Source organism: Neoarius graeffei, chromosome 6, assembly GCF_027579695.1.
Source record: "Neoarius graeffei isolate fNeoGra1 chromosome 6, fNeoGra1.pri, whole genome shotgun sequence".
NCBI classification, from domain to species: domain Eukaryota; kingdom Metazoa; phylum Chordata; class Actinopteri; order Siluriformes; family Ariidae; genus Neoarius; species Neoarius graeffei.
The window spans coordinates 33,387,371-33,404,198 of NC_083574.1; the positions used below are offsets into that span (position 1 = coordinate 33,387,371).

Below are 16,828 nucleotides of genomic sequence, written 5' to 3' on the forward strand. Positions count from 1 at the left end.
CCAAAAAGTTCTATTTTGGTTTCATCTGACCATATGACATTCTCCCAATCCTCTTCTGGATCATCCAAATGCTCTCTAGCAAATTTCAGATGAGCCTGGACATGTACTGGCTTAAGCAGGGGGACACGTCTGGCACTGCAGGATTTGAGTCCCTGGCGGTGTAGTGTGTTACTGATGATAGCCTTTGTTACTTTGGTCCCAGCTCTCTGCAGGTCATTCACTAGGTCCCCCCATGTGGTTCTGGGATTTTTGCTCACCGTTCTTGTGATCATTTTGACCCCACGGGGTGAGATCTTGCGTGGAGCCCCAGATCGAGGGAGATTATCAGTGGTCTTGTATGTCTTCCATTTTCTAATAATTGCTCCCACAGTTGATTTCTTCACACCAAGCTGCTTACCTATTGCAGATTCAGTCTTCCCAGCCTGGTGTAGGTCTACAGTTTTGTTTCTGGTGTCCTTTGACAGCTCTTTGGTCTTGGCCATAGTAGAGTTTGGAGTGTGACTGTTTGAGGTTGTGGACAGGTGTCTTTTATACTGATAACGAGTTCAAACAGGTGCCATTAATACAGGTAATGAGTGGAGGACAGAGGAGCCTCTTAAAGAAGTAGTTACAGGTCTGTGAGAGCCAGAAATCTTGCTTGTTTGTAGGTGACCAAATACTTATTTTACAGAGGAATTTACCAATTAATTCATTAAAAATCCTACAATGTGATTTCCTGGATTCTTTCCCCCCATTCTGTCTCTCATAGTTGAAGTGTACCTATGATGAAAATTACAAGCCTCTCTCGTCTTTTTAAGTGGGAGAACTTGTACAATTGGTGGCTGACTAAATACTTTTTTGCCCCACTGTAAATACGGTTTATTAGACTTTAAATTCATTGAAATCGGAGAACTGGTGATCATATACCTCAATTAAATAAATATCTATGGTGAATCTTCATTTTATTTGGCCATTGATGGTTCACCATCACAAATGTCTTAAGATATTTCACGGGAATTTTACGACAGGGCTGAACTCACTTATGATTTGTTTTCGTTCATAACATGATTGTTGCCCTTATGTCCCACTTGTTTTCTTTGTTTTATTTCAGTAAATTAATTTATACTTCATGTTTTACTGGATTTAATCAAGATGTAACTTTACTTTCTCCAGAAGCTTGGAGTTTGTGCGAATCTAACTCTTAAAACTGCAGATCAGGTAATGGGTTAGAACAGGGGTTTTCAAAGTGTGGGAGAGTGAGCCCCCCCTCAGAGAGCAAATAAACAACAGCGCCCCCCTTACAATTTTTGTTGTTGCTATACTTAATGTTCCATTCGTATTTAAAAAAAGAATGGTTGTTGTACACATTATTTTTTTCTTTTTCACATTTTAAACATCTGTGCTTTTTAAAACATCTTGTTTTACACATTTTAAACCTCTCATAGCATCGTTAGCTAGCACCTCTTGGCAGACAACACACTGTGGCAGTGGAGCATCTTCAGATCCAGTCCATGAAAATCCAAACTTTAAATAATCGTGGTCATACTTCCTTCTTTTTTCAGTCCCCCCAGGATTCCGCGGGCCTTTTTTGTGATTGTTGCGGGCTAAAATGTCTGATGTTGCGGGGGGGTTTCCAGAAAGTTGCGGTGTTTTTTAGGTTTTTGTTGCGATTACATTGCGGGAGGAAGTGAAAGTTGAGAGAAATTGTTGCGATTTTCTCTTTTTGTGATTAAAATTGAGTGATATGTTAAATATTAAGTTATTACTGAAAAACTATTGATTAAAAAAAACAAAGACACTGAGAAATGGTCCTATAAACAACTTAACCAATATAAAAGATTACCAGGACTACAAAAATGCAGAAAAATAGGCTTTACTTATCCAAATGCACCTGTTGGTTCAAAAGTTAAAGTGCAGAGAACCTCACAGCACAACATGAAGTTACCTTAAAATATAATATAAATGCCTCAGCTTTCATGTAAGAAAAAAAAAACTATTAATACTAGTACTGTGTGCAGGCAGTCTCTCCTGAAGACTAAATTAAACAATAATTATAAACTAATAAAATAAATGGCTCAGGCTTCATAGAAGAAAAAAAAACAATTTGAACAGAATCTCACAGTATGATGCTGAAGCTGCTTAAACAATGGAAAAATAAAATACCATTTTGGCAAAAATGTTGGCATCCATTAATTTCTTGTATTAAGTAAAAAAAAATAAATAAAGTGCACACAGTCCTTCACTGTAAACATAACACACTTTCAGTAACAGAATTTAAGCCTATATAAACACTGACTCGCACATCATGCAATGTTGCCAGATACTGCTGACGTTTTCCAGTCCAAAATATATTCAAAACCCGCCAAAATGCACTTGAAACTGCCAATCTGGCAACACTGCGCACATGCTGCTTCTCTTGAACATAGACATCCGGAAGTAAGGCGGAAGGTAGTTTGTCGATGTCACCTCAAGATGACGCCAACGATTGGTCAAATTTGCGGGAAAGTTGCGGTGATTGGATATAATTGCAACACCGCCCTGAATTCGCGGGGATTGGTTGAATTTGCGCTGAAGTTGCAAATCGCAACATCCTGGAGGCTCTGTTTTTTTGCTTGGCCGTCTCCTCACTCCCTGAAGCTTTAGGTACTAAAAATTGATCCATTTTGTCTCTCACGTTGCGCCCCCCCTGAAGAACTCTGGCGCCCCCCAGGGGGGGCGCGCCCCACACTTTGAAAAGCCCTGGGTTAGAACAACACATGCACCATAATGGGGCACTGGGGAGTTTTTGTTTATTACAGTTAAAGTTTGAGTTTTATTGAAAAATTATAAATCATGAAAGTATAATGATTATCATAACTATACCTGCTTTTTGATTAACTGTGTTAACCACTTTGCTTTCAATGAACGAGTCAATACATAGTAATAAAAAGGTTATGGTCAGAACAAGTGAAAAATCTTACTTCTTGTCCAACTGGACAAGTGGATTAAAAAGTTAATGTCGAGCCCTGTGGCTTCCATGGGATGTACTTATTTTTTCACATGACTAAGAAATTTATTACATGTACAGGACTGGATAAGCTGCAACACAGGATCTGCTGCAGAAGCCACAGTGGTTGATGTTTAAAAAAAAATTGAGTTGTTAAACTATGGCCATTTATTTTCATGCATTTATTAGCTCTGTGACAGTATCTTCCTGGTGTTTGGTTTAGTCCAGTGAAATGTGAGAATAATTTGGAAAATTTTACTAGAATATTTTAACATGCAACACTCTGGGGATGGTTGAGGATCCATAAGCAGAAGACTTATTGACAATTTCAAAACACGACCCAAGGTGTAATGTAAGCAATGTCCAAACGCAAAGACATGAATTTCCAAACAAATAATTGTGACCCATGAAAGGGTCAAAGCATAGAAGTAGCTTTATACAAGACTCGGAACGAAGATTCAGAGCTAAGGTTGGCAAGACTTCGCAGTGATGAGACATGCATGGAGCTTATATACTCTTATGAAACAGGAAGTAATTTTAAAATGGTAATTTAGAACTTAGGGGAGGGTGCTCTGCTGCCAGGGATGTATAATATATGATACTGATGAGATGGTGTGATTGGAACTGTGACAAAATGCTAATTATCCAAGTATGAAAGTTTAATGTTGGCACAGAATGAATAGATGTAACTGTTAAAAGAAGAGAATAATACATGCTAATGTTTTTGTTTTCTTGTGTGTTCATTCTGTTATAGATTTGAGATCTAAACCATGTTGAAGTGGTTTGGCTCCGATGATGCTGGCTCTTCACCCGGAGTGAGTAATAAAATCAGATTTAAAAAACAAAAACTGAATTTCAAATTAACTTTGTGATCTAGTGTCATTAGTTTCAAAGTAAGATAAATGTTATGCTATGATGAATAGTGTGCTACTTCCTTATGAATAACAGGGATGTGATTTTTCCGCGAATTCGCGGTATTCCGCTTTTTTCATCTCAAAACTTGAAAAAAAATTTTTTTCCGTCATTGAGATGAAACGAGCAGTGTTGCCAGATACTGCTGACGTTTTGCATCCCAAAATATGTTCAAAACCCGCTGAAATGCACTTAAAACCACCCAATCTGGCAACCGCCCAATCTGTTACAGAGCGATGGGCCAATCACGTACCTCGTTTCAAACGAGGTACGTGATTGGCCCATCGCTCTGTAACAACCAATGAACGCGCTTGTTAGATAGCTGTACGCAAGCTCGCTTTAAACAAAGAGTTGAAAGATGGCAGCCTCCGTGATCGAGCGTAAAGATGCAAATCGAGTTAAAGAAATCGACAGAATAGTGAAAAACAAGTTCCGCTGGGAATGGTTGGAGAAGGAGGTTGCTACAGAGGTTGGACATAAGACTGTGAGACATTTGTTCAGCGATCTTGTTCTGAACACTGGAGTTATGAATATCCTTAAGTGAGTGAACACTTCAATAAGTTGTGAATATCCTTAAGTGAGTGAACACTGGGGTTCTGAATATCCTTAAGTGAATGAACACTGTGGAGTTATGATTATCCTTTGGTGAGTGAACACTATAGAGTTATGTACTGGGTGCGATTTGCTGGGGGGGGATCATCCCCCCCCTCTGGTTTTTATCTCTGCTGAAAAAAAATCCTCGGGGACAACCCCGTCAATAAAACAAACAAACCAAAAAAAAAGTTGACATGACAGGCATGTTGTGACACAGTTTTCTATGGTCTACATTGCACTCACTTTCAAAATGACCCGAAGTGGCAGCTTTGATGTTCACGAACGTCTAGGGTTGCCAACCGTCCCGTATTGGGCGGGACATCCCGTTTTTTGGGTAATTTTAATTTGTCCCGTCAGGGACAGATCCTGCCCCTCACTCCAATGCTGTGGTGCAAATCGCGTAATTGCCGTGAGAAGCGCTATTACCGCGAGTCGCGGTCATCTGCGATTTAAAACCATTCACTGTTGCCATATCCTGAATTTTTAAGCTATACTGACAAAATAGGCATCAAATTAAACTAGAGCAGATGGTGCAGCCAGTGGATACAGCCTAACTGTTCGATAAGGATGGCAGATAGCTTAAAAAAACCTTCCGAAACAGGATAGACCTCAGCCTATAGTAGGGGAGCTTTTCTGCCTCACTCCTGCCTTTGTGATATCTTTCTCTCTTCTTCTTCTGCTATGAAGCATTGCAGAAGGTTCTTAGGGTTTTCAAATGGACAATTAAGCAAATATCAGGGTTTTACAGCTACAGCAAATACTTTTTCAGTTTATGACATTGCCTTCATAAATACGGCCTGATGAATTATTTGGCCAAAGTTTAAAAGAGAAAAATGAGACAATAATATTAGAATTGTTTGTTATTTTGCATTAAGTTACTTAAAAATATCCATTAATTGGTCTATTAATTTTTAAAAGCTCTATTTTAGAAATGAATTTGTAGTGGCCTACATTTGAAACACTCACCTAAAGGCGATTCGGTACTGTAACTATTTTGGGGCGCTGGGGTGCATGTACAGGGCCTGTACCGGTACTTGTCCGCACCCGGAACAAAGTGTCCCTCATTTGGATATGAGAAAGTTGGCAACCCTACGAACATCCCCAGCAAATAGATACATTGTAGATAATCAGAGTGTGAACATGGATTTAGCGCCATGAATCACATCCTTACTGATGAGCGCAACAGAATGAATGTATCCACACTGACAGCCTTCTTTTCCTCGCTGTCAATGGGCCAGACGTGCGTTCCTTCCCTGCTGAGAAATTCGCAGAAATGTGGATTAAAGAAGGGCGAAACGCGGCGGATAGCGCACCGACGGGAAAGCAGAAAAGGCCACATGAACTGCGCCATCAGAGCAAACTGTTCATTTAGTATTCATGTATTTCAGTGATTTTCGAGTCACTGTCCATTTAATCCGGAGGGAGAGAAACATCACAGCAACGCGACAAGCAATGTGAACTTTGTTGTGTTAGTGTTCGTGTATTTAGTCAGAGAGATAGGAAGATGAATTTACTATCTCTGGTTTAGTGTTCGTTTTCATTTAGTGTTATTCATTTGATATCATCGGATGTTATTGAGCTGTTAGCCTATTGTTACCTTAATTTTGTGACGTTTCATGATTAAAAAAAAAACATCCTCCCCCCCTTCTGTTTTTTTGACAAATCGCACCCTGGTTATGTATATGAAGTTGACATTGCTAGAGTAGAAACTGCAGGAAAAAAGTGACTGATATGCTGGAACTGGACATGGATGCTAGCATCTTTTTTTCTTTTGAGAGTTCCTGAAGACTTGTGGATGAATTCTTATGTTGCATCATGTTTGTTTGAAAAGGCACATTTAGGTATGTTCAACTTCTACAGTAATTGAAAGTATAAATTTTGTTTTTCCTTATACAATTTTCTATTTATTCTAATGCAGATGATTTAATTTAGAATGACATTTTTAGGTTTCATGTTTTGGTTTTTTGTCAGTTAAGAATCATTGAATTTACTATAGGGGCTCAGAGTTGCATGTTGACCATTAAATTGGCTTGAATTTGTTAATCATGACAAGTTTTTTTTCTTGTGTGTTTGCTTGCCATTTTAGTACAATTAAGTCAGAAAACCCCAGAACCCAGGAGCTTCGGGTGGCTTCGCCCCCCCCCCCCCCCCCTTATCCCCCCACCAGGGCGCTGCCCTGGACCAGCTGGGGGCCTGCAGCCCCCAGACCCCCGGCTAAAATTTTCAGATAATTTCATCAGCCCCAAATCGCATCCCTGGAATAATTTGATGATTATATTGTTTCATATCATTCAAATTCAGCGCTAAACTTGCACACTACGAAGCCTGCATGTTTTGCTTTGGCTTGTTGGACTGATAAAGGTGAAACTGATTCAGTGAGACACGGGTTATATTCTGCACCCGTAATCTTTATTTGGTCCGCTGATTAATACAAACAGCCAAGCACGGTTTATTTTTCCATCATCACATGCTTGTGTATCAAAGTATTTCTCCAACAAAACTTTTATTAACTGTCATTAATCAATAATGGCAAAGGCCTGATTTTATTGATTAAGCTAAAACTTAGGTGGTCTATTTTATATTTATTATATTATCGGTTTTATCGGTGAGTGAAGGATTTTTTTTCAAGTTTGGATGTTTGAAAACGTTGCCCAGATGAAGAAGAAGAAACCTTTATTTGTCACATACACACTTCAAGCACAGTGAAATTCATCCTCTGCATTTAACCCATCTGAAGCAGTGAACACACGCGCACACACCCAGAGCAGTGGGTAGCCACATTAGAGCGCCCGGGGAGCAGTCAGGGGTTAAGTACCTTGCTCAGGGGCACTTCAGCCCAAGGCCACCCCATGTTAACCTAACTGCATGTCTTTGGACTGTGGGGAAAACCGGAGCACCCGGAGGAAACCCATGCAGACACGCGGAGAACATGCAAACTCCACACAGAAAGGCCCTCGCCGGCCGCTGGGCTCGAACCCAGAACCTTCTTGCTGTGAGGCGACCGTGCTAACCACTACACCACCATAAATGAATGTAAAGTGTTAATGTAGTATTCATGTAGATGAATGTAAAGTATTAATAAAGTAATAGTATGAGAAATACTGAACTGATGTTAATTTGTGGGTAAATGTTATAATGAGCTTTTAAGTTCTTTACAAAAGTCAAATACTTCAATAGTTCAAGTCAAGATTGCAAAAATCCCTAACAAAAATGACATGAAATACTAATAAAATGATTGTCATTATTAATATAAACATATATTACATTGACACGAGTGTTTTACTGGGAAATATGCCACTCGTATTTTTCATATGAGCTACATCCGAGACATGGAGATTCAAAATTATGACATAAATCTCTATATGTCACTCGTGAGGAAATCGATTAAATGTTTTGATAAATGTGGATACTTTTTGTTTGTGAATGTGTCTATATGATAAAAAGAAAATCACATGTTGGTTTCAAGATATGAAGTTTGTCTTCTCGCATTGAAAAACTCACCTTTTTTCATACACAATACATCACAGATCTGAGTGACATATTTAAATACAACCCCGATTCCAAAAAAGTTGGGACAAAGTACAAATTGTAAATAAAAACGGAATGCAATAATTTACAAATCTCAAAAACTGATATTGTATTCACAATAGAACATAGACAACATATCAAATGTCGAAAGTGAGACATTTTGAAATTTCATGCCAAATATTGGCTCATTTGAAATTTCATGACAGCAACACATCTCAAAAAAGTTTGGACAGGGGCAATAAGAGGCTGGAAAAGTTAAAGGTACAAAAAAAGGAACAGCTGGAGGACCAAATTGCAACTCATTAGGTCAATTGGCAATAGGTCATTAACATGACTGGATATAAAAAGAGCATCTTGGAGTGGCAGCAGCTCTCAGCCCATGTTTACGTTAGACCGTATCGGCGGATCATCAGATTAACGTTTTTAAAACGATTAGTGTGCACACAGCAACACCAATACACGATTTGCGTGCACACAGCAACACCAATACACGGATACGCTCGGCTCCGCGGGCATCCTGCGCTCCAAATCACTCCGCCCTGAACAGCGAGTGCCCTCTGGAGGGTGCGTACTCCGGCCTTGCGCAGCTCACAGAGCACGCGAGTGAAGTGCACAAGCTGTGATTCGGGACTGAGCCGCTGTGTGTGTGATCCCAGCGCATATCACTTACTACTTGCAAGTGGAAGGATGGCAAGCCTAAAGACAATCATAACTACACAATGGGCAGTATTTGCATCAGTATTTGCAGTATTTTCATACTTTTATACTCTTTAATGAAAGGTGATACAAGGCGGAAGTCCGCGCCGTTTTTCAGCAGTCGCGTCACATGACCAACGCCAGCGAATCAGGAAGGTGGATGTCACAGTGACATTGTCCAATGAGACACCAGCTAGAGCTCAGCACAGCGTATCCGTGTATTCTGAATGTTTACACAGCACCAGAGCTGACACGATCTGGATTGAATACGTGGACCCTGGCGGATTCCCGTTTCCCGGCGTTTCCAGGTGGTTTAATGTAAACGGACAGTGCATCCGCGAAGAAAACGAGACAGATACGGTCTAATGTAAACGTAGCCTCAGAAGTAAAGATGGGAAGAGGATCACCAGTCCCCCTAATTCTGCGCCGACAAATAGTGGAGCAATATCAGAAAGGAGTTTGACAGTGTAAAATTGCAAAGAGTTTGAACATATCATCATCTACAGTGCATAATATCATCAAAAGATTCAGAGAATCTGAAAGAATCTCTGTGCGTAAGGGTCAAGGCCAGAAAACCATACTGGGTGCCCGTGATCTTCGGGCCCTTAGACAGCACTGCATCACATACAGGCATGCTTCTGTATTGGAAATCACAAAATGGGCTCAGGAATATTTCCAGAGAACATTATCTGTGAACACAATTCACCGTGCCATCCGCCGTTGCCAGCTAAAGCTCTATATTTCAAAGAGGAAGCCGTATCTAAACGTGATCCAGAAGCGCAGACGTCTTCTCTGGGCCAAGGCTCATTTAAAATGGACTGTGGCAAAGTGGAAAACTGTTCTGTGGTCAGACGAATCAAAATTTGAAGTTCTTTATGGAAATCAGGGACGCCATGTCATTCGGACTAAAGAGGAGAAGGACGATCCAAGTTGTTATCAGTGCTCAGTTCAGAAGCCTGCATCTCTGATGGTATGGGGTTGCATTAGTGCGTGTGGCATGGGCAGCTTACACATCTGGAAAGACACCATCAATGCTGAAAGGTATATCCAGGTTCTAGAGCAACATATCCTCCCATCCAGACGACGTCTCTTTCAGGGAAGACCTTGAATTTTCCAACATGACAATGCCAAACCACATACTGCATCAATTACAGCATCATGGCTGCGTAGAAGAAGGGTCCGGGTACTGAACTGGCCAGCCTGCAGTCCAGATCTTTCACCTATAGAAAACATTTGGCGCATCATAAAATGGAAGATATGACAAAAAAGACCTAAGACAGTTGAGCAACTAGAATCCTACATTAGACAAGAATGGGTCAACATTCCTATCCCTAAACTTGAGCAACTTGTCTCCTCAGTCCCCAGACGTTTACAGACTGTTGTAAAGAGAAAAGGGGATGTCTCACAGTGGTAAACATGGCCTTGTCCCAACTTTTTTGAGATGTGGTGTTGTCATGAAATTTAAAATCACCTAATTTGTTTCTCTTTAAATGATACATTTTCTCAGTTTAAACATTTGATATGTCATCTATGTTCTATTCTGAATAAAATATGGAATTTTGAAACTTTCACATCATTGCATTCCGTTTTTATTTACAATCTGTACTTTGTCCCAACTTTTTTGGAATCGGGGTTGTAATATTGGCTAGCGTTGAGTGGTATATTGGATACATTCCATTCAGCTAGCATGAGATTGAACAAGTTGAAGACGAGCAATATCGTAGCCCATATTCAGCGCTCATTCTCCATTGGGTAGAGTGACATAATACACGTAGGATAAGTGATGTGCTAACAGTATTGCATGCTATCAAACCAAATGAATGAAACCTGCTAGAAGGGAATAGAATACATATTTTTATTCCATCAAAAAAGTGTCCTGTATGTACAATAATTCCTGATATTTCACTCCGATGACGTCACTCCCCGTGTTTTCTCGTTGACTGGACACGCATTGTCAAAATGACTAACTGGTTCAAAATTAAAATTCTTTTGATTAGTGTGTGTGTGTGTGTGTGTGTGTGTGTAAATTAGGCAAATGCTACCTACTTACCTCACAAAAAAGAGACAGAAAAACAAGTGTCATGCTGGCTCAGACGCCACCCAGTCTAACAAAGTCTACGTCAGGTTGAGGAACCAGGGCTCATGGAGAAGAGCTGAGAACACTGGAATGCGACTATTCAAGTAACCCCAGACGGGTTACATGCAAAGGATACCCAACATCTACAGTCACACCAGAACCAAGCCTTGTGAGCAAGAGCTTAATTTCAGCTAGTAACAAAGCTGAACACCTGACTACCATGACCGTGTGAAGTATCTCCTGAAAATCTCCTAGAAGATGTGAATTCAGCGAAGAATGCAGCTAAGCTGTGTAGGTCCAAGGCTGGACCTGAACAATACTGGAAAGGGATGTGGGAAAATGAAAAATCACATGATGATGATATCTAAAAGACCTGAGAGCCAAATACAGCAATCTCCCTGAACAAGACCCAGTAACCATCACTGTGGCAGACATCTAAGTAAGAGTCTCGAAAATGAAGAACTGGGCAGCACCAGGCCCAGATATGGTTCACACCTCCTGGCTAAAGAGTCTCACTACATGAGCGCTTGGCAGCACAGATAGAATAGAATGCCTTTATTGTCACTGCACAAATGTACAATGAAATTTAGAGCATCTCCCTGAGCGGTACATGCAGTAAAGACACAATAGAATATGCAACAGATTCACACATACAGTATATGTGCATTGCATATAAAATTAAACATGTATATGAACATGTACAAAATATAAAAGAGGAGGTATTAAAATAGCAATGTTAAAAGAGCAATGTACATTACACACCCCCAGATATGCACCGATACCTGCACACTGATATATCATTAGGAATAAATAGCAATAAGTAACAGTAAATAGCAGGGTACTGATAATGCAGTATATTGCACAGTTGTTTTATGTATGGTACATTATTAGGTCACTAGGTAGTGGGAGTTGTACCTAGCAACAGCGCATGTTATAAGAAAGAGTTCAGTGCTTTGATGGCGGAACGGTAAAAGCTTTTCTGGAATCTGGCAGTGCATGCCTTGATGGACTTGTACCACCTTCCAAAGAGCATCAGCGTGAAGAGGTGGTGACCAGGGTGAGAGGAGTCCTTGATGATGTTTGTGGCCTGGCGCAGGCACTGGAATCTGTAAGTGTCCTCTAGTGAAGGCAACTGAGTGTTGGTGGTTCTCTGTGCTGATTTGATGACTCTCTGTAGAGCCTTCTTGTCAGCCTCAGAGCAGCTGGCATACCACACCAAGATGCCATAGGTGAGTATGCCTTCCACAGAGCTGTGATGGGACACCAGCAGCTGCCTGGACAGGTTGGCTTTGCGTAGTGTCCTCAGGAAATGGAGCTGCTTCTGTGCCTTCTTCACTAGGGAGATGGTATTGACAGTCCATGTGAAGTCCTGGGAGATCTGTGTACCCAGGAATTTGAAGTTGGACACACACTCCACTGTGTCTCGTCTGATGTATAAAGGGGCGAGTTCCTCTCTCTGTCTCCTAAAGCAAATGACCAGCTCCTTTGTTTTGGAGGTGCTGAGTGCCAGATTATTAGCAGAGCACCATTTAGTTAGTCTGATGACTAATTCCCTATGGAGCACTTGCATGTGACGTCACAGCCGATCCAGATTGTGACAGACGCCATCTTGTCGGTCAAACGCCATATTTCCGCCTTCTACTTCTGGTTCTACTTCTACTTTTTCTTCTGGAAAACTCTACTATATACAATTCTACTACAACGGCTGCGGCTACAAGCTCTCCCTACCTGTGCGCGTTTTTTATGTTTTTTGTGTGTATTTTTGCATGTTGTTTGTCTGTACTGGACTTCAATATCCACTACAACCGTATGGACTTACTGGACATTGGTTTCCAGCAGAAAATGACGGTTTGTAGCGATTTCCATCGCATGTACAACATTACGGACGATATAGCGAGACCAGCGGGGTCTCCGTGGATTGTTATTGGAAACAAAGCGAAGGAGGCGGCGTCGGGAGCGGAAGCAAAAGTGAGGCTGCAGGCAGAGCCGGCCTGTTGACTAAGCTCAGAAAACAGCCACTTAAATCTCCACTGCTAAGCCTCTACCTCTCCAACGCCAGATCCATGGTAAACAAGACGGACGATTTGGAATTACAGCTGGAATTACCTTATTCTATTCTATAATCGGCTGGTCAGTGCTATACTCAATACTTAAGTGACTTACCCGTCCAATGAGGATTGTTATTTTCTTGTTTACAAGATGCCACATCTGAGTCGCTGACATCCTGAATTTCTGTAAAGATAACTGTCCAGAGATTTATAAGCACGCAGTGCTTCACCACTGAACAGCGAGGGAAAGTTGATGAGGTAATTATACACGTCTGGGTATTCCACCTCTGGCAGTTCAAAATCCACTGACACAGTCGTGAAAACTACGTCCGGTAAGCCATAAGGGTCACTAATCTGTAGATCGTTTATTTTAGACATATATCTAGTTATCTGTTCATTAGAAAAATGAGCCGTGTAGTCCGTCGGTTGAAATTGATCCATTCTGTACACGAGTGCAGCAGTATTCAGCTGTGTTTTATACCGACAAGATGGCGGCTGTTAACTTTCCGGTCACGTGACTGCAAGATCTCTATAGGCAGACTCATCCCTGTTATGTATTAGGCCCTGTCCACACGGCAACGGATTCAGGTGACTCCGATACAATTGCTTATCGTTTAGGCCTGGCGTCCACACGGCGCTGGCGTTTTGGGTGCCCAAAACGCAATCTTTTTGAGAACGGGTTCCAGAGTGGAAAGATCTGGCAACGTTGCCGTTGTGAAGTCGTCTGGATGAGTAAAACGGATTTGTTTACGATGATGTCACAACCACATGACTGTGAATGCTTCACGCCGGGTAGAAGTGTAACGAATATCACCAGGAAAAAGCCTTACAGAGCACTAGTGAGAGTGAAACACGAGCTTGGATATTATTATTATTATTATTATTATTATTATTATGTTCAGTGTTAGTTCACAGTAGTAATGCAAGAAGCAGAATAGTGACAGTAATAGTGAAGCAAAAACATGCAATTGTACAAACACTGCAGCTCTACAGCAAAATATTCATTTATAAAATGGTCTGATTCTTAACACCAGTAGTGCCAATGATCTCATTGCGATGCGATGCGAGTTGTCAAGAAATCCTATAACTTGGTTCATGAAACGCGCTTACAAAATATTTTCACTGTGAATATTTATTGTGTAATGCCTGGTGCAAAGTGAGAGAGAGAGAGAATAGCCCTTAGGGCAGAGTCAATCCCGCCAGCAAAATAAGGGGAAAAAAGGAGCGATCTCACCTCTTCAGATGATGGTTTAAGTCCTACAATACATTCCTCAAAAAAGGGCGTAGAAAAGCAAATTAATCCATCAACGTGTATCATTCAATTTATTCCGGACAATTAAAGACGCCGCCTTCCGCGTACGTCATCCTCGTCGCCATTTTGGAAAGGTCAAAGCGGAGAATAAAGATTAGCTGCGTTTAACTGTACCAACAGGTTTACTGTCCAAAGGAGATCACATGGGATTACCTTTCACAGGTGAGAAACAGCAAATTAATCCATCAACGTGTAGTATTCAATTTATTCCGGACCATTAAAGACGCCGCCTTCCGCGTACGTCATCCTCGCCGCCATATTGGAAAGGTCAAAGCGGAGAATAAAGATTAGCTGCGTTTAACTGTACCAACAGGTTTACCGTCCAAACGAGATCACATGGGATTACCTTTCACAGGTGAGACTGGAAAAATACTTTTCATTGTATTTGGTCATTATAATGTAATTTTACGAACAGATTTTCCTGACTTTGTGGCTAATATGAAGTCTCGCGCATAATAGTTTATGCGCATGCGTCCTTACTTCTATTCCCATACGAAAAAGAACAGTAAAGAACTTATAAGAGTTTACCACTGTCTTAGTAGTAAATCCTTATAAATATAAGGATAAATCCTTATAAGGATTTATAAATAAATATATATGCCATGTATGATTTACTCCTGAAAGTGGCCCATTTTGCATTTTCCTCATACAAATTTTTTATGAAAATCTAGTATGTATGAAGTGAACATTGTGCATGGTTTTTACAGATAATGTGTATGATGAATTACACCGTCTTTGTATGCTTCATGTAATGTTTGTAGTTTTAAATTATATTTTACAGTTTAAAATGTATATGCCTTTTATATGTAAATCCACATATGTTTGTGTTGGATTTACATATAAAAGGCATATACATTTTAAACTGTAAAATATAATTTAAAACTACAAACATTACATGAAGCATACAAAGACAGTGTAATTCATCATACACATTATCTGTAAAAACCATGCACAATGTTCACTTCATACATACTAGATTTTCATAAAAAATTTGTATGAGGAAAATGCAAAATGGGCCACTTTCAGGAGTAAATCATACATGGCATATATATTTATTTATATTTATAAGGATTTACTACTAAGACAGTGGTAAACTCTTATAAGTTCTTTACTGTTCTTTTTCGTATGAGTTGTTCTGGTGTGTCCGAAGGGACCGTCTTACAGCGCCCCTAGAGGTGTGGCATGTGTATTGCATCGTTTTCAGCAAGCGTTGCGTTGCCATATGGACCTGATTTCTACTGATCGTTGCCCATTTGGAGGCGATATTTTTTTTAAATAACATCACGTTGCTGTTGTCGTGTGGATGTGGCCTTAGTCCGACCACAGTGGTGTCATCTGCAAGCTTGATTGTATTGGTGCTTTGGGTTGGTATGCAGTCATAAGTGTAGAGGGAGTAGAGAAGAAGGCTCAGCACACAGCCTTGTGGAGCTCAATGGTCCATGTCAAAGTAGGGGAGTGATGGGTCCCCATCCTGACAAACTGCAGACAGTTTAAGTCCTTGATCCATCTGCATATGTACTGGCTGATACCCAGGTGTAACAGTTTGATCACCAGTCTGCTGGGGATGATGGTGTTGAATGCAGAGCGGAAGTCCACAAACAGCATCCTCACGTATGTCCCCTGATGATCCAGGTGAGTCAGTGCTGTGTAGAGAGCAGTATTGATGGCATATTCAGTTGACCTGTTAGCTCAGTAGGCAAACTGGTGTTGATCCAGGGTGGGTGGAAGTGAAGATTTAATGGGCCTTAGGACCAGCTTTCTGAAGCACTTCATCATGGTGGGGGTAAGAGCCACAGGTCTGAAGTTGTTCGGCTGCTGATCATGGTCTTCTTTGGGACTGGCACGATGGTGGCAAACTTGAGGCATTTAGGGACAGTGCATTGGGACAGTGAGAGATTAAAGATGTTGCTGAACACCCCCACCAGCTGATCCGTGGAGACTTGGAGTGCCCGCCCTGAAATTCTGTCTGGGCCGGCGACTTTCCTGGAGTTGACATTGCAGAGCACTCTCCTGACATCCTCTGTGCTCACAGTGAGTGTCAGGCTGTCAGCAGTTGTTGTTGTTGTCCTGGTTTCTGCCTCTCCCACTGCATCCACTCAAAGCAAGCAAAAAAGTGGTTCAGTTCTTCCGCTAGCAAGTCTCACTGCTGCTGGCGATGGAGTCTTTACTGTCTTTATAGTTTGAGGTGGTGGATGCCTTCCCATACACGCCGGGGGTCACTGTCACTGAAATGGCCTTCAATTTTCAGCCTGTAGGATGCCTTTGCAGCTTTGATGGCTCTCTTCAGGGTGGAGCTGGTGGCACTGTAAAGTTTGCCATTTCCTGACCTGAAGGCTGTGTTGCGGTCCCTCGGCAGGAGCTTCACCTCCCTGGTCATCCATGGCTTGTTGTTTGGAAAGCATCTGATGCGCTTGTCAACAGTGACATTATCTATACAAGACTGTATGTAGAACAGGACTGTAGATGTATAGTCCTCAATGTTGTCTTGTGCAAATAAGTCCCAGTGAGCGTGCTCAAAGCAGTCCTGGAGTTGAATGGAAGCTCCTCCTAGCCAAGTTTTGATGATTTTCACTGAAGGCTTTGTTCTGCTGACGAGGGGTCTGTATGCAGGTGTGAGAGAGTGATAGGTGGTCAGACTGTCCCAAGTGGGGGAGGGTGGAGACTTTGTATCCCTCCTTGATGTTGCTGTAAACATG

At 41.2% G+C, this 16,828-nt stretch overlaps 1 protein-coding gene across 2 annotated transcripts in view; it reads left to right on the top strand.

The window, feature by feature from the left end:
- Positions 1-16,828, top strand: part of LOC132887851 (golgin subfamily B member 1-like) — a 225,383-nt gene that overhangs the window by 19,640 nt on the left and 188,915 nt on the right. For both annotated transcript variants that reach the window (XM_060923586.1, XM_060923587.1), the window contains exon 2: positions 3,720-3,780. In XM_060923586.1, the coding sequence (XP_060779569.1) occupies positions 3,736-3,780 (45 nt within the window). In that variant the 5' untranslated portion in view covers positions 3,720-3,735. The remainder of the gene's footprint in view (positions 1-3,719; positions 3,781-16,828) is intronic.